Source organism: Kogia breviceps, chromosome 10 (genome assembly GCF_026419965.1).
Source record: "Kogia breviceps isolate mKogBre1 chromosome 10, mKogBre1 haplotype 1, whole genome shotgun sequence".
In the NCBI taxonomy this organism is placed as follows: Eukaryota; Metazoa; Chordata; class Mammalia; order Artiodactyla; family Physeteridae; genus Kogia; species Kogia breviceps.
The window spans coordinates 44665849-44680989 of record NC_081319.1 but is presented as its reverse complement, the minus strand read 5'-3'; the positions used below and the strand labels follow the sequence as shown (position 1 = coordinate 44680989).

The 15141-nt window shown below is 44.1% G+C and overlaps 1 protein-coding gene and 1 long non-coding RNA gene across 2 annotated transcripts in view; one reads left to right on the top strand and one right to left on the bottom strand.

The window, feature by feature from the left end:
• Positions 1-2417: 2417 nt before the first annotated feature.
• Positions 2418-5876, bottom strand: RPL14 (ribosomal protein L14). Its single transcript, XM_059075883.2, has 6 exons — positions 5786-5876; positions 5161-5262; positions 4473-4567; positions 3107-3206; positions 2968-3021; positions 2418-2754 (listed from the first exon to the last, which is right to left on the bottom strand). The coding sequence occupies exons 1-6, from the start codon at positions 5786-5788 to the stop codon at positions 2473-2475; spliced, it is 636 nt and encodes a 211-aa protein (XP_058931866.1). The 5' UTR covers positions 5789-5876; the 3' UTR covers positions 2418-2472.
• A 4330-nt stretch (positions 5877-10206) lies between these two features.
• LOC136794992 (uncharacterized) overlaps positions 10207-15141 on the top strand; it is a 146236-nt gene continuing 141301 nt past the window's right edge. The window contains exons 1-2 of the long non-coding RNA XR_010842630.1: positions 10207-10992; positions 12838-13068. This is a non-coding gene — a long non-coding RNA (uncharacterized lncRNA). The remainder of the gene's footprint in view (positions 10993-12837; positions 13069-15141) is intronic.

Below are 15141 nucleotides of genomic sequence, written 5' to 3'. Positions count from 1 at the left end.
TGTAAAGCCCCACTCTCCTGCTTAGTGGCTGATGGCCTGGACTGTGACCTAAAATCATGAAGTCAGGGGTCTGACTATCCTGGTTCAAATCCTGTCTCGACCATTTATTCACTGTATGGCCTTGTGCGAATTACTAACCTTTTCCTCAGTTTTTCAGTTGAGAATGGTAATAGTTTCAAACTCATAAATTCAATGGATTAACTGACCCAGTCAATTCATGCAAAGCACTTATCAACTTCTGCTAAACTATCACACAGATATAGGCTGTAATACTGTGATTTAAGAAATACATATTTGGGGAATTCCCTGGTGGTCCAGTGATTAAGACTCCCCGCTTCCAGTGCAGGGGGCACAGGTTCATCCCTGTTTGGGGAACTAAGATATCGCATGCCACGGGGCCAAAAAATTTAAAAATTAAACAAATAAATAAATAAATACACGTTTGGTCTTCACTTCTTTCTGACACAATTAGTTTCTAAAATCCTTGGAGTCTCCGGAGTAGTGAGACTGCCTTTGTGTTTTCTAAGTCAACAGCTGGGGGCTCCTAACTTCGGGGGTGACAGTTGGGGGGGCCTGGTCACCAGAGGAATCCACCAGGGGATTGGGACCACGTGGCTTGAATGCTAACCCCCACTGCCTGGAGCAGAGAGGGGTTGGAGATCCCGCTAATCACTAATGGCCAATGATTTAACAAACGTGCCTACCTAATGAACCTCCATAAAACTTCTCAAGGGATGGGAGGCTCAGAGAGCTTCCAGGATGAATACATGAAGGTGCTGGCAGGGTGGTAAGCTAGTGAGGGAACGGGAGCTGTATGCCCCTTCCCCCCACACCTTGACCCATGCACTTCCACTTGGCTGTTTCCTAGTTTTATCTTTTGTGAAAACTGGTAAAGTATTTCCCAGTTCTGCAATGAGCCTTAGCTCTAATAAACTGTTAAACCTAAGGAAGGAGTCAAGGTAACTCCAATTTTCAGCTGCACAGTGAGAAGTACAGGAGGCCTAGGACTTGCAATTGATGTCTGAAGTCGGGGCAGACCCCTTAACCTGAGGCTCACCTGGGTAGTTAAGGGTCAGAATTTAACTGAAGTGTGGAGAGTTATAGAAATGGTGTGGGGGAAAAAACAAAACAAAAAAACCCAAACATTTGCTATCAGATGTGCTGTAAAAACTCATAAGCACACAATAAAAATACTTTGACAAGTAAGCATTCAAAAGTTTATTACTCATGAACGTGACCTGGAATACTAGAGAATGCAGTTCGTGAAACTTAAAAAAACAACTTAATCCAAGAAGAAAAGGTGGGACAGAAGCACCAGTGGTAAACCAAGAGACTAGTAGAAGACATCACTTATTTACATTAATACCAAGCCTACCAAATGGCATCACCACTGCCACTGTTTTGGACTCTCGTCAAGGTAAGGAATACTGCCAAGCTTGACACCATCTGACCTTCCCACACTTGTTCCCTCGTTTCATTCAGTTCAACAGCACACGATCTGAATCTCAGGTATCACTCCATTTAAAAACACCCTATTCGGGCTTCCCTGGTGGCACAGTGGTTGAGTCTGCCTGCTGATGCAGGGGACACAGGTCCGGGAAGACCCCACATGCCACGGAGCGGCTAGGCCTGTGAGCCATGGCCGCGGAGCCTGCACATCCCTTGCCTGTGCTCCGCAACGGGAGAGGCCACAACAGTGAGTGAGAGGCCCGCGTCCCACAAAAAAAAAAAAAATAACAATAATAATAAAATAAATTAAAAAATAAAAACACCCTACAGCTTCCTACACCCCACTGCCCAACAGACTCAACAACTGGCTTCCGGGTCCGGTGGTCTCTGGCCAGTCCTCTATATTCCTGAAGTTCATACCACCCTTCCCCTTACACCATCTTTCTTTTGGGTGGAAGCTTAAGATTCCACTTTAGACAACCCCCTCAGACAAGGACAGATAACCCAAAATTGCCTGTATTTCCTCCATCACAGAAACTATTACACTGTATCACCTGCCTACTAATACCACCAAGCAAAAATGAGCTGTCCTCCTTGTCCCAGTGAGGCTCAGAAGTCAGCTTTTGATTAGAAATGATTCGGAACCAGAAACTTTAAGGAACCAATGTATAATGTATTTGTTTTCCTAGTTTATTTTTGTAAGAAAATTTACTAAACTCGAACATCAAAAGCAGCTGGGATTTTACTTATTTATGGGAAATATATTTGTACAAGGGAAAAAATTAACCCAGTGGTCTAATTATCATGATTTCCCATGAGAACATTACTTATGACATTGTGTGATGCCTTTGAATCTGGGCAGAGTGGGACTAAGGAACTGATTCTCCAATGACAACATTAACAACCCTACCATCAATCTGCCTCATAATCCCAGCCCCAGTAAGACTTTAATCCATGCATTAAACAGATTTGCCAGCATGTCAAAAAGAACCTTTATTCTGTTTATAACAGCCTCTTATGCTCTCATGCTTTCTTGCCAGATGCCTTTGGAGCAGGTGCTTTCTGGGCTGGAGCTTTCTGACCCTTCTGAGCCTTTGGAGGAGGTGCTGCCTTCTGGCCTGCAGCTTTCTGGGCAGGAACCTTCTGGGCTGGAGCCTTCTTACCCGTAGCAGTCATCTTTTTTGCTGGAACCTTTGCAGCAGCTGCCGTAGCTGCCCCCTTAGCAGCAAGTGCTTTCTTGGGAGACGCCTTCAGGAGAGCTGCCTTTTGAAGTTTCTTAACTTCAAGCTTGATTAGTCTGTTCCTCTGAAAAATTTCAATAGAAATGTTAATCATATATGCATACAAAACACATGTCCATCTTATATGTATGGAATATGTATGTATAGAAGACAACCCTTATGATGTCTAAGACTCCTATGAAGTCAACTTTGGTCTATAAGCCTAGGCAAGCAAAATTAACCAGACAAACAAGTTTAGGATTGGAATACAACAACCCTGAATTAATTAAAAACTTACCATTTTCCTTGCCTTCATGACTTTATAACGATCAAAATCTGTCATCTTGGCTTTCTGTTAAAAAAACAACAATCCCTGTCATACCACCTTCTAATGCTCCCCAGAAAAGGTCCAAATTCAAATGACTCTAAATCATTACCTTTTCTCTGGCTTCAATCTTCTTGGCCCACCTTGTGGCTGCCCACTTTGCATTGATATCTGCCTTCTCCCAGGCTTTTCGGACATACTTCTGACGGGCACTAGAAAGAGCCAAGACCATAGATTAAGAAATCATCTTTGGGACATTCCTGGTGGCCCAGTGGCTAAGACTCCGTGCTCCCAATGCAGGGGGCCCAGGTTCGATTCCTGCTCAGGGAACTAGATCCAACACGCATGACGCAGCTAACACCCGGTGTAGCCAAAAAATAAACAGATAGACATCATCTCTGAAGCCACACAGATCCAAGGACAGCTTTTCATCCTCTGAAAAAGCACAATTTATACCCCTCAAATTAAAAAAGCATAAGGAAAATGCCAAAAGAACCCTTCTCATTTTTTCTACTTCCAGCTCTAGGTGTCTCCATAGAAAACACACCACCTGGCACAATGTATCAATATCTTTTACTTGTTTGAACGGTGTTCACTAAGCCAGGATCTTATAATCTCAAACACACAATTTTAATAAAAATATGCAAGCCATTCCACTTTCTGAGTTTAAAAATCACCTGATCATGTATATAATATCACTCAAATAGTGGGTGTGTAGAAAGCATTTTCCTTTTCATAAAGAATAATGTAAAGTAAACCCTTATGCCTTATGCTTTTATTTTGTACAATAACGCTTATAAAGATTTGCGTTCAAACACCATAAAATGGAATTATAATCATTTTGAAATTCCTTTCAAATATCAAAACTCTGTATGCTTAGAAAATAAACTAGTAATATGTCACAGCACATGTTCCATTGCAAACAACTGTCACTTCACAGCAACACACCATAGTGTTTAACTTCTATAACATAAATCATGTCAAGAATCACAGAATGACTGCCTTAATCCCTTATAAACAACTGGGAATAGAACCTCTTTGTGGCTGTCATAAGAAGATGTATATTAAATACTTAATAGCCAACACATACGAAAAGCTCAACTAATGAGTTGCAGGAGACAATCAGTAGTTTTGTTCTGAAGCTAAAATGGATGAACGTATGTTGGGGGAACCACATATATAGGGAGGCTTTTGTTGTGTAAAACCCGAAAGAAAGGGGAACAAGAGAAAAAGGATGGGAAATCTGGATAAAGGGAAAGCCAGAGAACTACCGGACCGCAGGGCATTTTAGAAGTAAATAATGCCTGTCCACTTCTATGATGTAAATCCCTTTTCTAAACTGCTCTCACTTTCACGCTACTTACTATGCTCTCAAGAGAAAAACAACAAAATAGCAAAAACATTTTTAAATTAAACTAAGCAAACTTTTGCTAGCATTAACAAAACTAGGGGAGGGGTGACGGTTAGTGGATAGTTACCTGTGTGGGAACTTGAGAATGAAGTCAGTGAGCTGCATGCATTTGAAAGGCATAGCCTGTCTCCTTACTTGAGTGCAAGGTCCATCCACCAAAGCCTAGAAGACGTAAAATCAAGGATCTCATGTAAAAAGGTAACAGCATTCAAAATGCAGATATTCTATATGTTAGTCCTTCCAGAATCATCAAATCCTTATATTTAAATGCTTTTTTTAAAGGTTAAAAAGACTTAGCAACAGTAGCACAGCATAAAACCCAACTACATATAATTTAAAATCTTTAACCCTTGCATTCCCAACAAATAACTTTATGATTATTCACGGCCTTTGGTCAATCCCTCAGTTGTGGTGCTCTAATAGTTACAATAGCAAATTACGGATTTCTGTGTGCCTGGCTTTCTTCTAAACTTGCTTTAAACATAATAACTGATTTTAACCTCACCTATGCTTTAACCCATAATCAGTTAAAAACTCTGCCTAGCTGAAGAAGCACAAGTATTACTCAAACCAGCAGTACCCGCCAATTCAAGTCTGTACTCCTAATCTCTATCTGCGCTGGCTGTTTCCTAAAATAAAGCTACCACCCGTAGTACTCCTATCCTAAGACGGCTGTTGGGACAATTACCGTCATCATCTACACTGCATACCATCCACTGCCATGTGAAGGTGTGACACCCTTCCTTTGCACTTACCCTGTTCTGATCAATAACATCTACAATCGCGACCAGCCTCCCGGCATGAGGCCCAAAGGAGACGTAAGCCACCCGGCCAACCTCCACGAAGCGCCTGAACACCTAAAATTGAGAGGTGGGGGAGAGAAAATAATTAAACATACTCCCTAGTTTGCAAGGCTCTGCAGCTTAAAGGTAGTGTGGTTAAAAACAGGGAAAAAGAATGTTGAGGGTAACACGCCCAGGTGCACATGGAACAACGTAGATAGACGAAATCCACAGAGGCGGCGGCAAAAGCCAACTTCCCGCTGGCCTCCAGGCCTACGGGGCCTGCACGGCCGGATCACCAGCCCCATCCCGGCTTGGCCCCAGCGGCCGGGCCAAGCGACTGGCCACCCCAGCGGTCCGGCGCAGGCGGCCGAAGCGCGCACGCGTGGCCCAAGCAGCGCCAGGCCTACCGGGCCCCACACGCGCTCGTCGGGCGCGCACCCGGAAAGCTCCCAACTCCATGTCCTGTCCACCCGAGGACCCTAACCGCGCTCTACCTAAGACCCACTGGGCGCCATTCCGCGCCTCCAGTCCCCAACCCAAGCAGAGATGGAACGGCATGGCAGGTAGATCCGGAGCCCACTGCTGGAACACTCACCATATTGGCGGCGCTCGGCGAAAAGGAAGAAAGCCCACCCCGCTGTGCGCATGTGTAGAAGGCCGCCCCGCCCCTGCAATGAACGAGACGCCGACGTGGGCACCGATTGGTTGGGACGTTCGCCCATAAGCGCACGCATGCTCACTGGGAAAACAAGCTGGAGCTCTCCGGAGCGTGCGGAAGCTGCGCGCCTTTTCCCGGACTGGAATCGCTGGATTGGCTTAGTTGATACCGCGGGTAATTTGTAGGAAGGTTGTCTCTTAAGACTTAAGGGTGAAGGTACAGAAGCTGTGCTTTCCGTTTTGACTCTGTCCTCATTCCTTTCGACTTCCTATTTTAACGTTCTTCCATCTTTCGTTCCGCTACTCAGTACGTTCACTCCCGTTTTTTGTCTAAATGTTACTGATGGCTTAATACTAGATTTTTTTTCTGTAAGTGACTCCAGTAATTTTATTAACCTTTCATCTTAAAATAATTCAGACTTTACAGAAAAGTTACAAAACTGGTACAAATAATTCACAGAAACGTTTCACTTAGATTCCCCAAGTGGTAACATTTTACCATTGCTTTATCTTTTAATCTTTTTTTTTGAACCATTTGAGAGGAAATTGCAGACATGATGTTCCTTTATCTCTACACACTTAAATGTGATATTTCCTAAAAACAATGACATTATTCTACATAATCAGTTCAGTGGTCGAACTCATGAAATTAATAATAACATAGTCTTTTTCTTTTTTTGGCCACGGCACAGCTTGCGGGATCTTATTCCACGACCAGTGATCGAACCCGGCCCGGCAGTGAAATCCCAGAATCCTCACCAGCCAGGGAATTCCTACATAGTCTATTATTTAATCTGCACTCCTTATTCAAATATTATCAGTTGTTCCATTTGTGTCATTTCCAGCAAATGAAAAGAAATCTTCCTTGTCTATGATCTCATGAAGGGTTACAATTTGTATTTAGTTATCACGTCTAGTCTTTTAAAATCTGTAGTAAACCTTTTCTTGTCTTTCATAGTACTGACATTTAAAAATACAGGCTAGTTGTTTTGTAGACGGTCTCTCAAAGTGGATTTGTTGTAGTTTTCATCGTGATTAGATTCAGATTGTGCATTTTTTGGTAGAAATGCCGTGCCCTTGATGCATCACATCAGAACATTTTTTGGTAGAAATGCCGTGCCCTTGATGCATCACATCAGAACACCCGCAGGATATATCTTTGTCCCAATATGGCAACGTTAACTTTCATCCTTAAGGTGTTGATCATTGTGCTGACAATTCCCAAATGTATTTCAGTCCTTTCCTCTAAGCTCTCTGCCAGTGTATATTCCCAGGACTGGTCTAGCAGCTTCTAAGTGGCCTGCCTTCTCCATTGCTCCCTTTACTCTGTTCTCTGCTCACCAGTCAGAGGGATCTTTTTAAAAAATAAATCGGATCACATCACTTTCTTTTTAAAGTACTACAGGGAATTCCCTGGTGGTCCAGTGGTTAGGGCTCCATGCTTCCACTGCAGGGGGCACAGGTTTGATCCCTGATGGGGGAACTAAGATCCTGCAAGCCGCGCTGCACAGCCAAAACAAAGAGAGAAAATGAAAAGACAACCCACAGAATAGGAGAAAATATTTGCACATCAAATATCTGATAAGGGACTTGTGTCCAGAAGATGTATAAATAAATAAATAAATACATAGAATAAAATAGTGGCTTTCTACAGTATTTAGAATAAAATCTAAACTCCTTACTCTGGCCTACAAGGCCCTACATCATGTGTTCCTATATCCAAACACATCTTATGCCATCCCTCCTTCACCATTGTGCTTCTTCAGCCACACTGATCTTGACCAGGCCACCAAAAACTGTCTTGTGCTGTGACTTTTGTACATGGTGTCTCCCCTGCCAGGAATGCCCTTCCCTCTTCATACTCATTGAATAGCAGTAGCAACTTATGTCTTGTATTTTTTTTCTAGATACCTCTTCTGAGACTTAACCTGACTACCACATAAAAAAATTGCAGTTGTTCTACTTCTTCCTTTTCTAGCTCAGCTTTTTGTTTTCCTTAGAGCTATTATCATAATGGCAATTGTTCGACTGATTTTTCCATTCACTTAGGCTGTAGTTTTGTGCCAATTGACATAAGTTCCATGAAAGCAGAACCTTGAAATCTTTTCTTGGTACAGTACCTGAATAGGGAGGGGCTCAATAATTGGGTAGTCTTTAGCCCTTGGTATCCTGCTTTATAATTTATAAAGCAGAATGCGTGAATAAAAATATTCATAGCAGCAATTTCTTGGTAACATCCCCAAACTAGAAACTACCCAAAGGCCATAAACAAGAGAATGGATAAATTGTGGAAGTTTGTAGTAATGGATTCAACAGCAACTACATGGGGACAGCATGGATGAATTTATACCCAACACTGGGAAAAATAAACCAGACAGAGTATATACTCTGTGATTTCATTTCTAGAAAATTCAAAACAGGCAAACTAATCTATGATATTAGAAGTAGTCACTTTTACCCCTGGTGCAGTCAGCAATGGCTGGAGGGGGAAGGGGGGTTTCTGAGCTGCTGGAGAGTTTCTTTGTCTGGGTGTTAGTTACACGAGTGTGTTCAGCTTGTGAACTTTCAAATCCCTACCTTTATGATTTGTGCATTTCTTTCCCCCAAATGTGTTTCCTGGCTGTACAACCAGAGAATCTTGATTTGCAGGTCTGCAGAGGGGCAAGAATCTGCATTTAATAAACAAGCTCCCCAAGTGGTTCACTGAACATACTTTGGGAAAGACTGGGATTCTTCAGTTACAGAATCATTTTTCTAGAGTTCACTAAATGGTTATGTCACGCTGGTTTAAAGTCCTCCAAAAGTCCATTTTTATCACCTAATCTACAGGATAAAGTCCAAACTCCTTAGCCATTCAAGGCCTTCCATAATCTCACCCCAACCCCTTCCTAGCTTCTTCTCTCTGGCCATTCTGCACCCCTCACCCCTAATCCCGCTATAGCTACGTTTCGTGGCTTTTCATGCAGTCAGCCCCACTCTTCCTAGAAGGTGCTCCCCATCGTTCTCCCTGAAAAATGACAGTGCATCCTTGAAGAAGCATCTTCTTTTTTAAAGGAAACCAGGATTTTATTTTCTTTTAAAATTTATTTTATTTTTGGCTGCATTAAGTCTTTGTTGCTGCATACAGGCTATCTCTAGCTGTGGTGAGCGGGGATACTCTTCGTTGCGGTGCACCGGCTTCTCATTGGGTGACTTCTCTGTTGCGGAGCACAGGCTATAGGCACGCGGGCTTCAGTAGTTGTCGCACGCGGGTTCAGTAGTTGTGGCTCTCAGGCTCTAGAGCACAGGCTCAGTAGTTGTGGCGCATGGGCTTAGTTGCTCTGCGGCATGTGGGATTTTCCTGGACCAGGGCTTGAACTCATGTCCCCTGCACTGGCAGGCCGATTCTTAACCACTGCGCCACCCGGGAAGCCCATCCTTGAAGAAGCATCTTTTTTTTTTTTTTTTTTTTTTTTTTTTTTTTTAAAGGGGCTTCTAGTGCAGGGCACACGGGTTTAGTTGCCGCGGAGCAACTAAGCCCACGTGCTACAACTGAGCCTGCGCTCTAGAGCCCGTGAGCCACAACTACTGAAGCCCACGCCCCTAAAGCCCACGCCCCTAGAGCCCGTGCTCCACAAAAAGAGAAGCCACCGCGATGAGAAGCCCGCGCACTGCAACAAAGAGTAGACCCCCACTCATCGCAACTAGAGAAAGCCCTCACACAGCAACGAAGACCCAACGTAGTCAAAAATAAAAATAAATAAAAATTTAAAAATATATTTATTTATTTGGCTGCACCAGGTCTCAGTTGCGGCACGCGGGATCTTCGTTGCTGCATGCAGGATCTTTAGTTGCAGCATGCTAACTCTTAGTTGCAGCATGTGGGATCTAGATTCCTGACCAAGGATGGAACCCAGGCCGCCTGCATTGGGATTGCGGAGTTTTAGCCACTGGACCACCAGGGAAGTCCCTGAAGAAGCGTCTTAAGACACCTTTCAAAGCAGCACCAGGCGGTTTTCAGAGTTCTTCAAAGCTCCATTATAATGGCAAGATAATTCTCCAAGGAAGCCTTCTGTACCTCGCTACATCGCCGGCGTCCAGTAATAAGCAAGAGCATCTTAGGCATCTATAGGGTTCAAACCCTAGAGAACCAGACAAAGCACCCGCCCAGGTCTGGTTGGCCGGCTACGCCCCTTCCAGGACATCCAACCGGTTCGTCCAATCACCGGGAGGATGGGCAAGTCGGGGACGACGCCAGGATCCAAGATGGCGTCCTGGCCCCATCCGGTATTTTGCGGGGCCTCTCCCTGCGGAGCCACGCCCCTGCCGTACGCCGTCCCTACGCGTCCAATCACTGAGAGGAAAGGCGGGTCAAGGTCCGTGCTTGCTACAAACATGGCGGCCGCAGAACGCTCTAGAGCTCAGGTCTTTCGTCAGTTGTTGGCGTGAGCTGTGTTGGAAATTATGTTCCTCTGAAGCCGCGCGCCACAGCGCCTGTCTGTGGCAAGGAGTGGGTGTGAAGGGCAGGGCGGACGTCCTGCTTCGGTTTTCAGCGTTGAGGCTCCGAGCAGAGGGGTAGCGCTGATGTCGGCTCCAGGCCGGGCGATGCGGGGGAGGGCAGCAGCTCGCCCCCTTCCCCGCTGTTTCCAGAAGCCCTGCGGGTGTCAGCGTGGCCAGAGCTGTCCACCTGTACACGCTGGACCCCAGTATATCTGTCAGCTTCAGCTGAGTAGATGTATCTCGGTTTTTTTTTTTCCCTTCAGTCATGAGGGATGGAGGCTTCAGTTTAGCAGACAAACTGTTTGTCTGGGGCCCAAAAGAGAAAAAAATCTAAACCTGTTCAAGAAGTGAAGCAAAAGCTACGCAGAACCTTGACATCTTTGTTCCTGTAACCTTTCTGAGATATGAACCAATCCCGGTTATGGTGGAACTGGCATGGCCGTCATATGTATGCCTACCTGGCATGATATATTTAGGAATGAAAAATGCACGTTACATCTGTGAAGTGAAGAAACTGCACAACCTAAAAGTTGAGAATTATTTTTTATTTGGTGGCTTTTCTGAGGACCTAAGCCAGGAAGACAGCCTCTCAGATCGCTTTGGGGGACTGCACCAGAGAGGCAAGGGAGGAGCCAGGATATATACGAGTTTTGCAACAAAAACCAGGTAGTGGAACATCAAAAGATTACTGTTAATAAAACCAAAAACAACTATCCCAATTGGAAAAAAAAGAAAAAACAGACATCTCAAGTTAATGAATTTAGGGCTTTTTTGTGTATGGAATGTTGCAAGAGTCTGGGCGCATTGAATTTATTCCTTTGATATACATCTTAGCTATCTAGGACCAATATACTGTTCTTTTTTCCATCCTGAATCCCCTCAGAGTGCACAGTTGGGGTGGCTTTAGTGGTTGATGGGTTGATGGCCGCAAGAGCCTTTGTTTACTGATATGTCAGGCAACATTTTTCATTGACACATCTATTTTCAAATTTTTCATCTTAGGAGCCTGGAAGCTGAACGTGACAGGGTCCAAGCCCAGTCAACCTAAGACCACTAAGGAGAGGATTATAGGATTGTGGGGAGATGTGAAGTTTAGATGAAATTTAAATGAAACACTGTTTTGATAGACTCAAAGGAAAGCAGGACTTTCTAAAGTGGTCAATATCAGCACTAGACAGCAAAATGAACCCATGGTCCTGTTTCTTTGAAAATGTTGTCCAGAAACCCCTTTTCTGAAGCTTTGCCCCTGGGTTGTAAATTGAAACTGTTTCATTCTTACTGATAAGAGGTAAAACATCAAAGTTTCTGAGAATCTTTGATTTTAGAGAACATAGTTTCTCAATGAGTAAGAAATCAGTAGTCACTCAAAGAAGAGGGTTATGACCCTTCATAGATGTAGCATTCATTGGCAGAAATATTGTTTCCTGTTAACTTTACAGTTGTCTTTATTTGTATTTGTTTTTCCTGCCCAGTGACTAGCCATGCAGGTTTTACTTTCTCAGAGCTAACTTTAAAAATATATATTTATTTATTTATTTTGGCTGTGCCAGATATTAGTTGCATCACGTGGACTTAGTTGCGTCTTGCAGGATCTAGTTCCCCCACTAGGGGTTGAACCCAGGCCTCCTGCGTTGGGAGCGCAGAGTCTTACCCACTGGACCACCAGGGAAGTCCCCAGAGCTAATTTTTACTTAACAAGTGTTGATGATATAGCAGGAAGGTACCCTGAGGGTTTCATCCATGGGGAAATTTTAGATCTTTTCTATTGCAAAGCAGGAGGTAAACTCACCACAGGTGATGACATCAACTTGGATGAGCAAGATGTCCATCATGAGGAGGCCACTGGCCTATTAAATCACAGGAACCTGAGTGAGATCAAATGAAGCTTACTTAGCAAGCCAGTGGTTGCTCACTTCCAACTTCAAGTTCCCAAAGAGGCTGATGGACCCTGAAATGGGTCAGGACTCTTGGGATACAGTGCCCAGTTTCTTTCAGTAGTGCACGTTTGTCTAATACTCCAAATGCCTGGATGGGGTATTTTGTGGTTTGTCTTTTCCGTTTAACAACCAAGGAGTTAGTGTTGGTTTCTGTGCCAATACAGATTGGTCCAGTGTCAAGAAAATATTTGAGGAAATATGGTGATAGAACAAGGGGATTAGCAGATGCTAACTATTATACATAGAATGGATAAGCAACAAGGTCCTATTGTATAGCACAGGGAACTATCACTTTGCTGTACAGCAGAAGTTAACACAACACTGTAAATCAACTATACTTCAATAAAATAAATTTTAAAAAAATACTTGGGAAACAGATCTAAGGAACATGGTGAGGCCACAGCAAAGTTGGTGGCTTTTGTTGCCTTTGAGTATTAGAAGCTGTTGACAAACAGTTGTCATGCTCTAAAATAGATCATTAAACTCCTCATTTTCTGTGGAACACAGAATATTCTGTTGCATAGAAGGCTCACTAACACCAAGGTTATATATGCGTTCTCACATTATATTACAGAACTGGACCCAGTTTTGAAAAAGAAAATTAGCTACGTACCACATGGTGCTCGAAATAGCTGAACAAATGCAGAATGAACTGATAAGCTAACAGGCCTCCAAACCCAGAACAAGTTCCCGGAGCCAGTAAAAGCAGCCAAATTCTTGAGTGTGATCATAGATGGGAACACTGGTGTCTCTTCCAAAGAAAATCTCTCCTTCTTTGTGTGCCGTTTTCACCAGAGTGAAGAAGGTAAGTGGAGTTTTGTTTAATATCTGATTGATTTTGTAGAGGCTGTTGACATGACTGAGAATCTCCTGACAGAATGCTTCTTGCAGAGAATAGCAGCCTGCGGTTTACCAAAGCAGTTACTGCAGGGTTTCTGTGATCAGAGGGTGATGCCATGAATGGCCAGCTGCAAGGGTTTGTTCTTGGCTTCTAAGATGCAGGAGCTGGACTCAGCTATTATTTGGTCCTGTGCAGTGGAGTCAGTCACCAAACTTCTAGACACTGTGGGCAAAGTCATGGTACGCTAAAGGCATTCTCAGAGCACTTCACAGTTCAGCTGGGTTCGCTGCAGGGATTCCTGAATGAATGGGGTGAACGCTGGGAGGAGGAAGAGGAGTGGGATGTTGTGATTTATAAGGAAAATATATATTTGGTCATCCAGATGGCCAGAACCCTTGGAAATTCCTAAATGTTCAGAGTGATAAAGGTGTCTCTTGTTGTGTTAATGAGGTGACTTTTAGAAGTAGGATTGGGGTGGTTTGCCAGGAGAACCAACTCTGTGATTAGAGGGTTGGAACTTTCAGTCCCACCCCCTGATTTTCAGGAAGAGGGGAGAGGAGCCTGAGATTAACTCAGTTGCCATTGGCCAATGATTTAGTCAATAGTAGGTATGTAATGAAGCCTCTATAAAAACCCAAAAGGACAGCTTTTGGTCCCATTTTTGGAGAGCTTCCACCTGGAGATCGACAGTGTTTCCTCATGCTCACATGAGGGCCCCATGCTCTAAGAGGCCAGAAGTGCCTTTGTTCCGTACCTCGCCATATGTCTTTTCATCTGGCTGTTAATTTGTATCCTTTAATATCCTTTTATAATAAATCAGTAATCTGGTGAGTACATGGGTTTTCCTGAGTTCTGTGAGTCATTCTAGCAGATCAGTTGGACCCGAGGAGGATGTCCTGGGAACCTCTGATTTGTAGCCGGTTGGTCAGAAGCACAGGTAAGGACCTGGGCTTGCCACTGGCGTCTGAAGTGAAGGGTGGTCTTGTGAGACTGAGCCCTTTACCTGGGTAGCTAGTGTCAGAACTGAGTTGATTTCTCAGACACCTGCTGGTGTCTAAGAATTCCTTGTTGGTGTGGGGAAGCCTCCACACACACATGTTGGAATTGATTCTGGGAACCCTTTTCAAGGAGGAACAGAGTAGTATCAGAGAAAATACCAGGTGGACAGCATCTCAGTGTCTGTGTCTTTTCAAGCCTAAGTGTACAATCATCCTCAAAGTTTTTCAGGAAATAGGCACGCACAAGGGTGCTGAAAGACCTTTTTTTAATTCCATCACCAAGTTTGACTTTCTAGTGATGATGGTGTGTTGAATAAACCCTTTCACATACCAGCTCCTTGCCTCAGGACATGCAGCAGGCTGATACTGACCTCATTCACTTGTTTAATGAAGCCACCTTATAATCCAGAGCTTCCTGAAAATGAAGGACAGTGAGACCCAGGCTTGATGTCCTTGTACAATGAAGTGGCATGAGAATAGAAGAATCTCCTCCTACTCTGCCCATGTTGTGTGGCCAAAAATTTCCCCACAATGTCTTCACAGCCACGGGCCTCCAGGAGAGCCCCAGAAACGCCTTGTTCGTTCCCCTTTTGAACCATGTCATTTTTGAAGTGCAGGAACAGCAGAGTTCTTGCTGTGATTAATTGCTTAGTCCCTCATTCCAAGCAATCTGTGTTTGCTGGAGAGTGGTGAGGCTGAGGTGTCACTGTATGAGGCTTTCAAGGGAGATATACTCCCTACATGGCCAGGTGTAGAGCACAGCTTCAGAGGTAGATGGCTGGGTAGATGGATATTCCCAGGCAAAAACAGCCAAATAATCGCCTTGCTGCACTGTAACACTTGAACCTCATCTCCTTCCCCAGCATTAATGCAGCCCTCTCCATTCTGGCCACTCTTTTGGCCACTGTACCTGTCCATGTCCCACCTGGAGGGTGGAGAGTGTCAGAATCTGAAAGAAGCACTCTGGAAGGAAGCAAGAGCTTGCTTGGGCTGCCCCTGACATGTATTCCTCAGGACAGCTGATATGCATGAGGTCTTG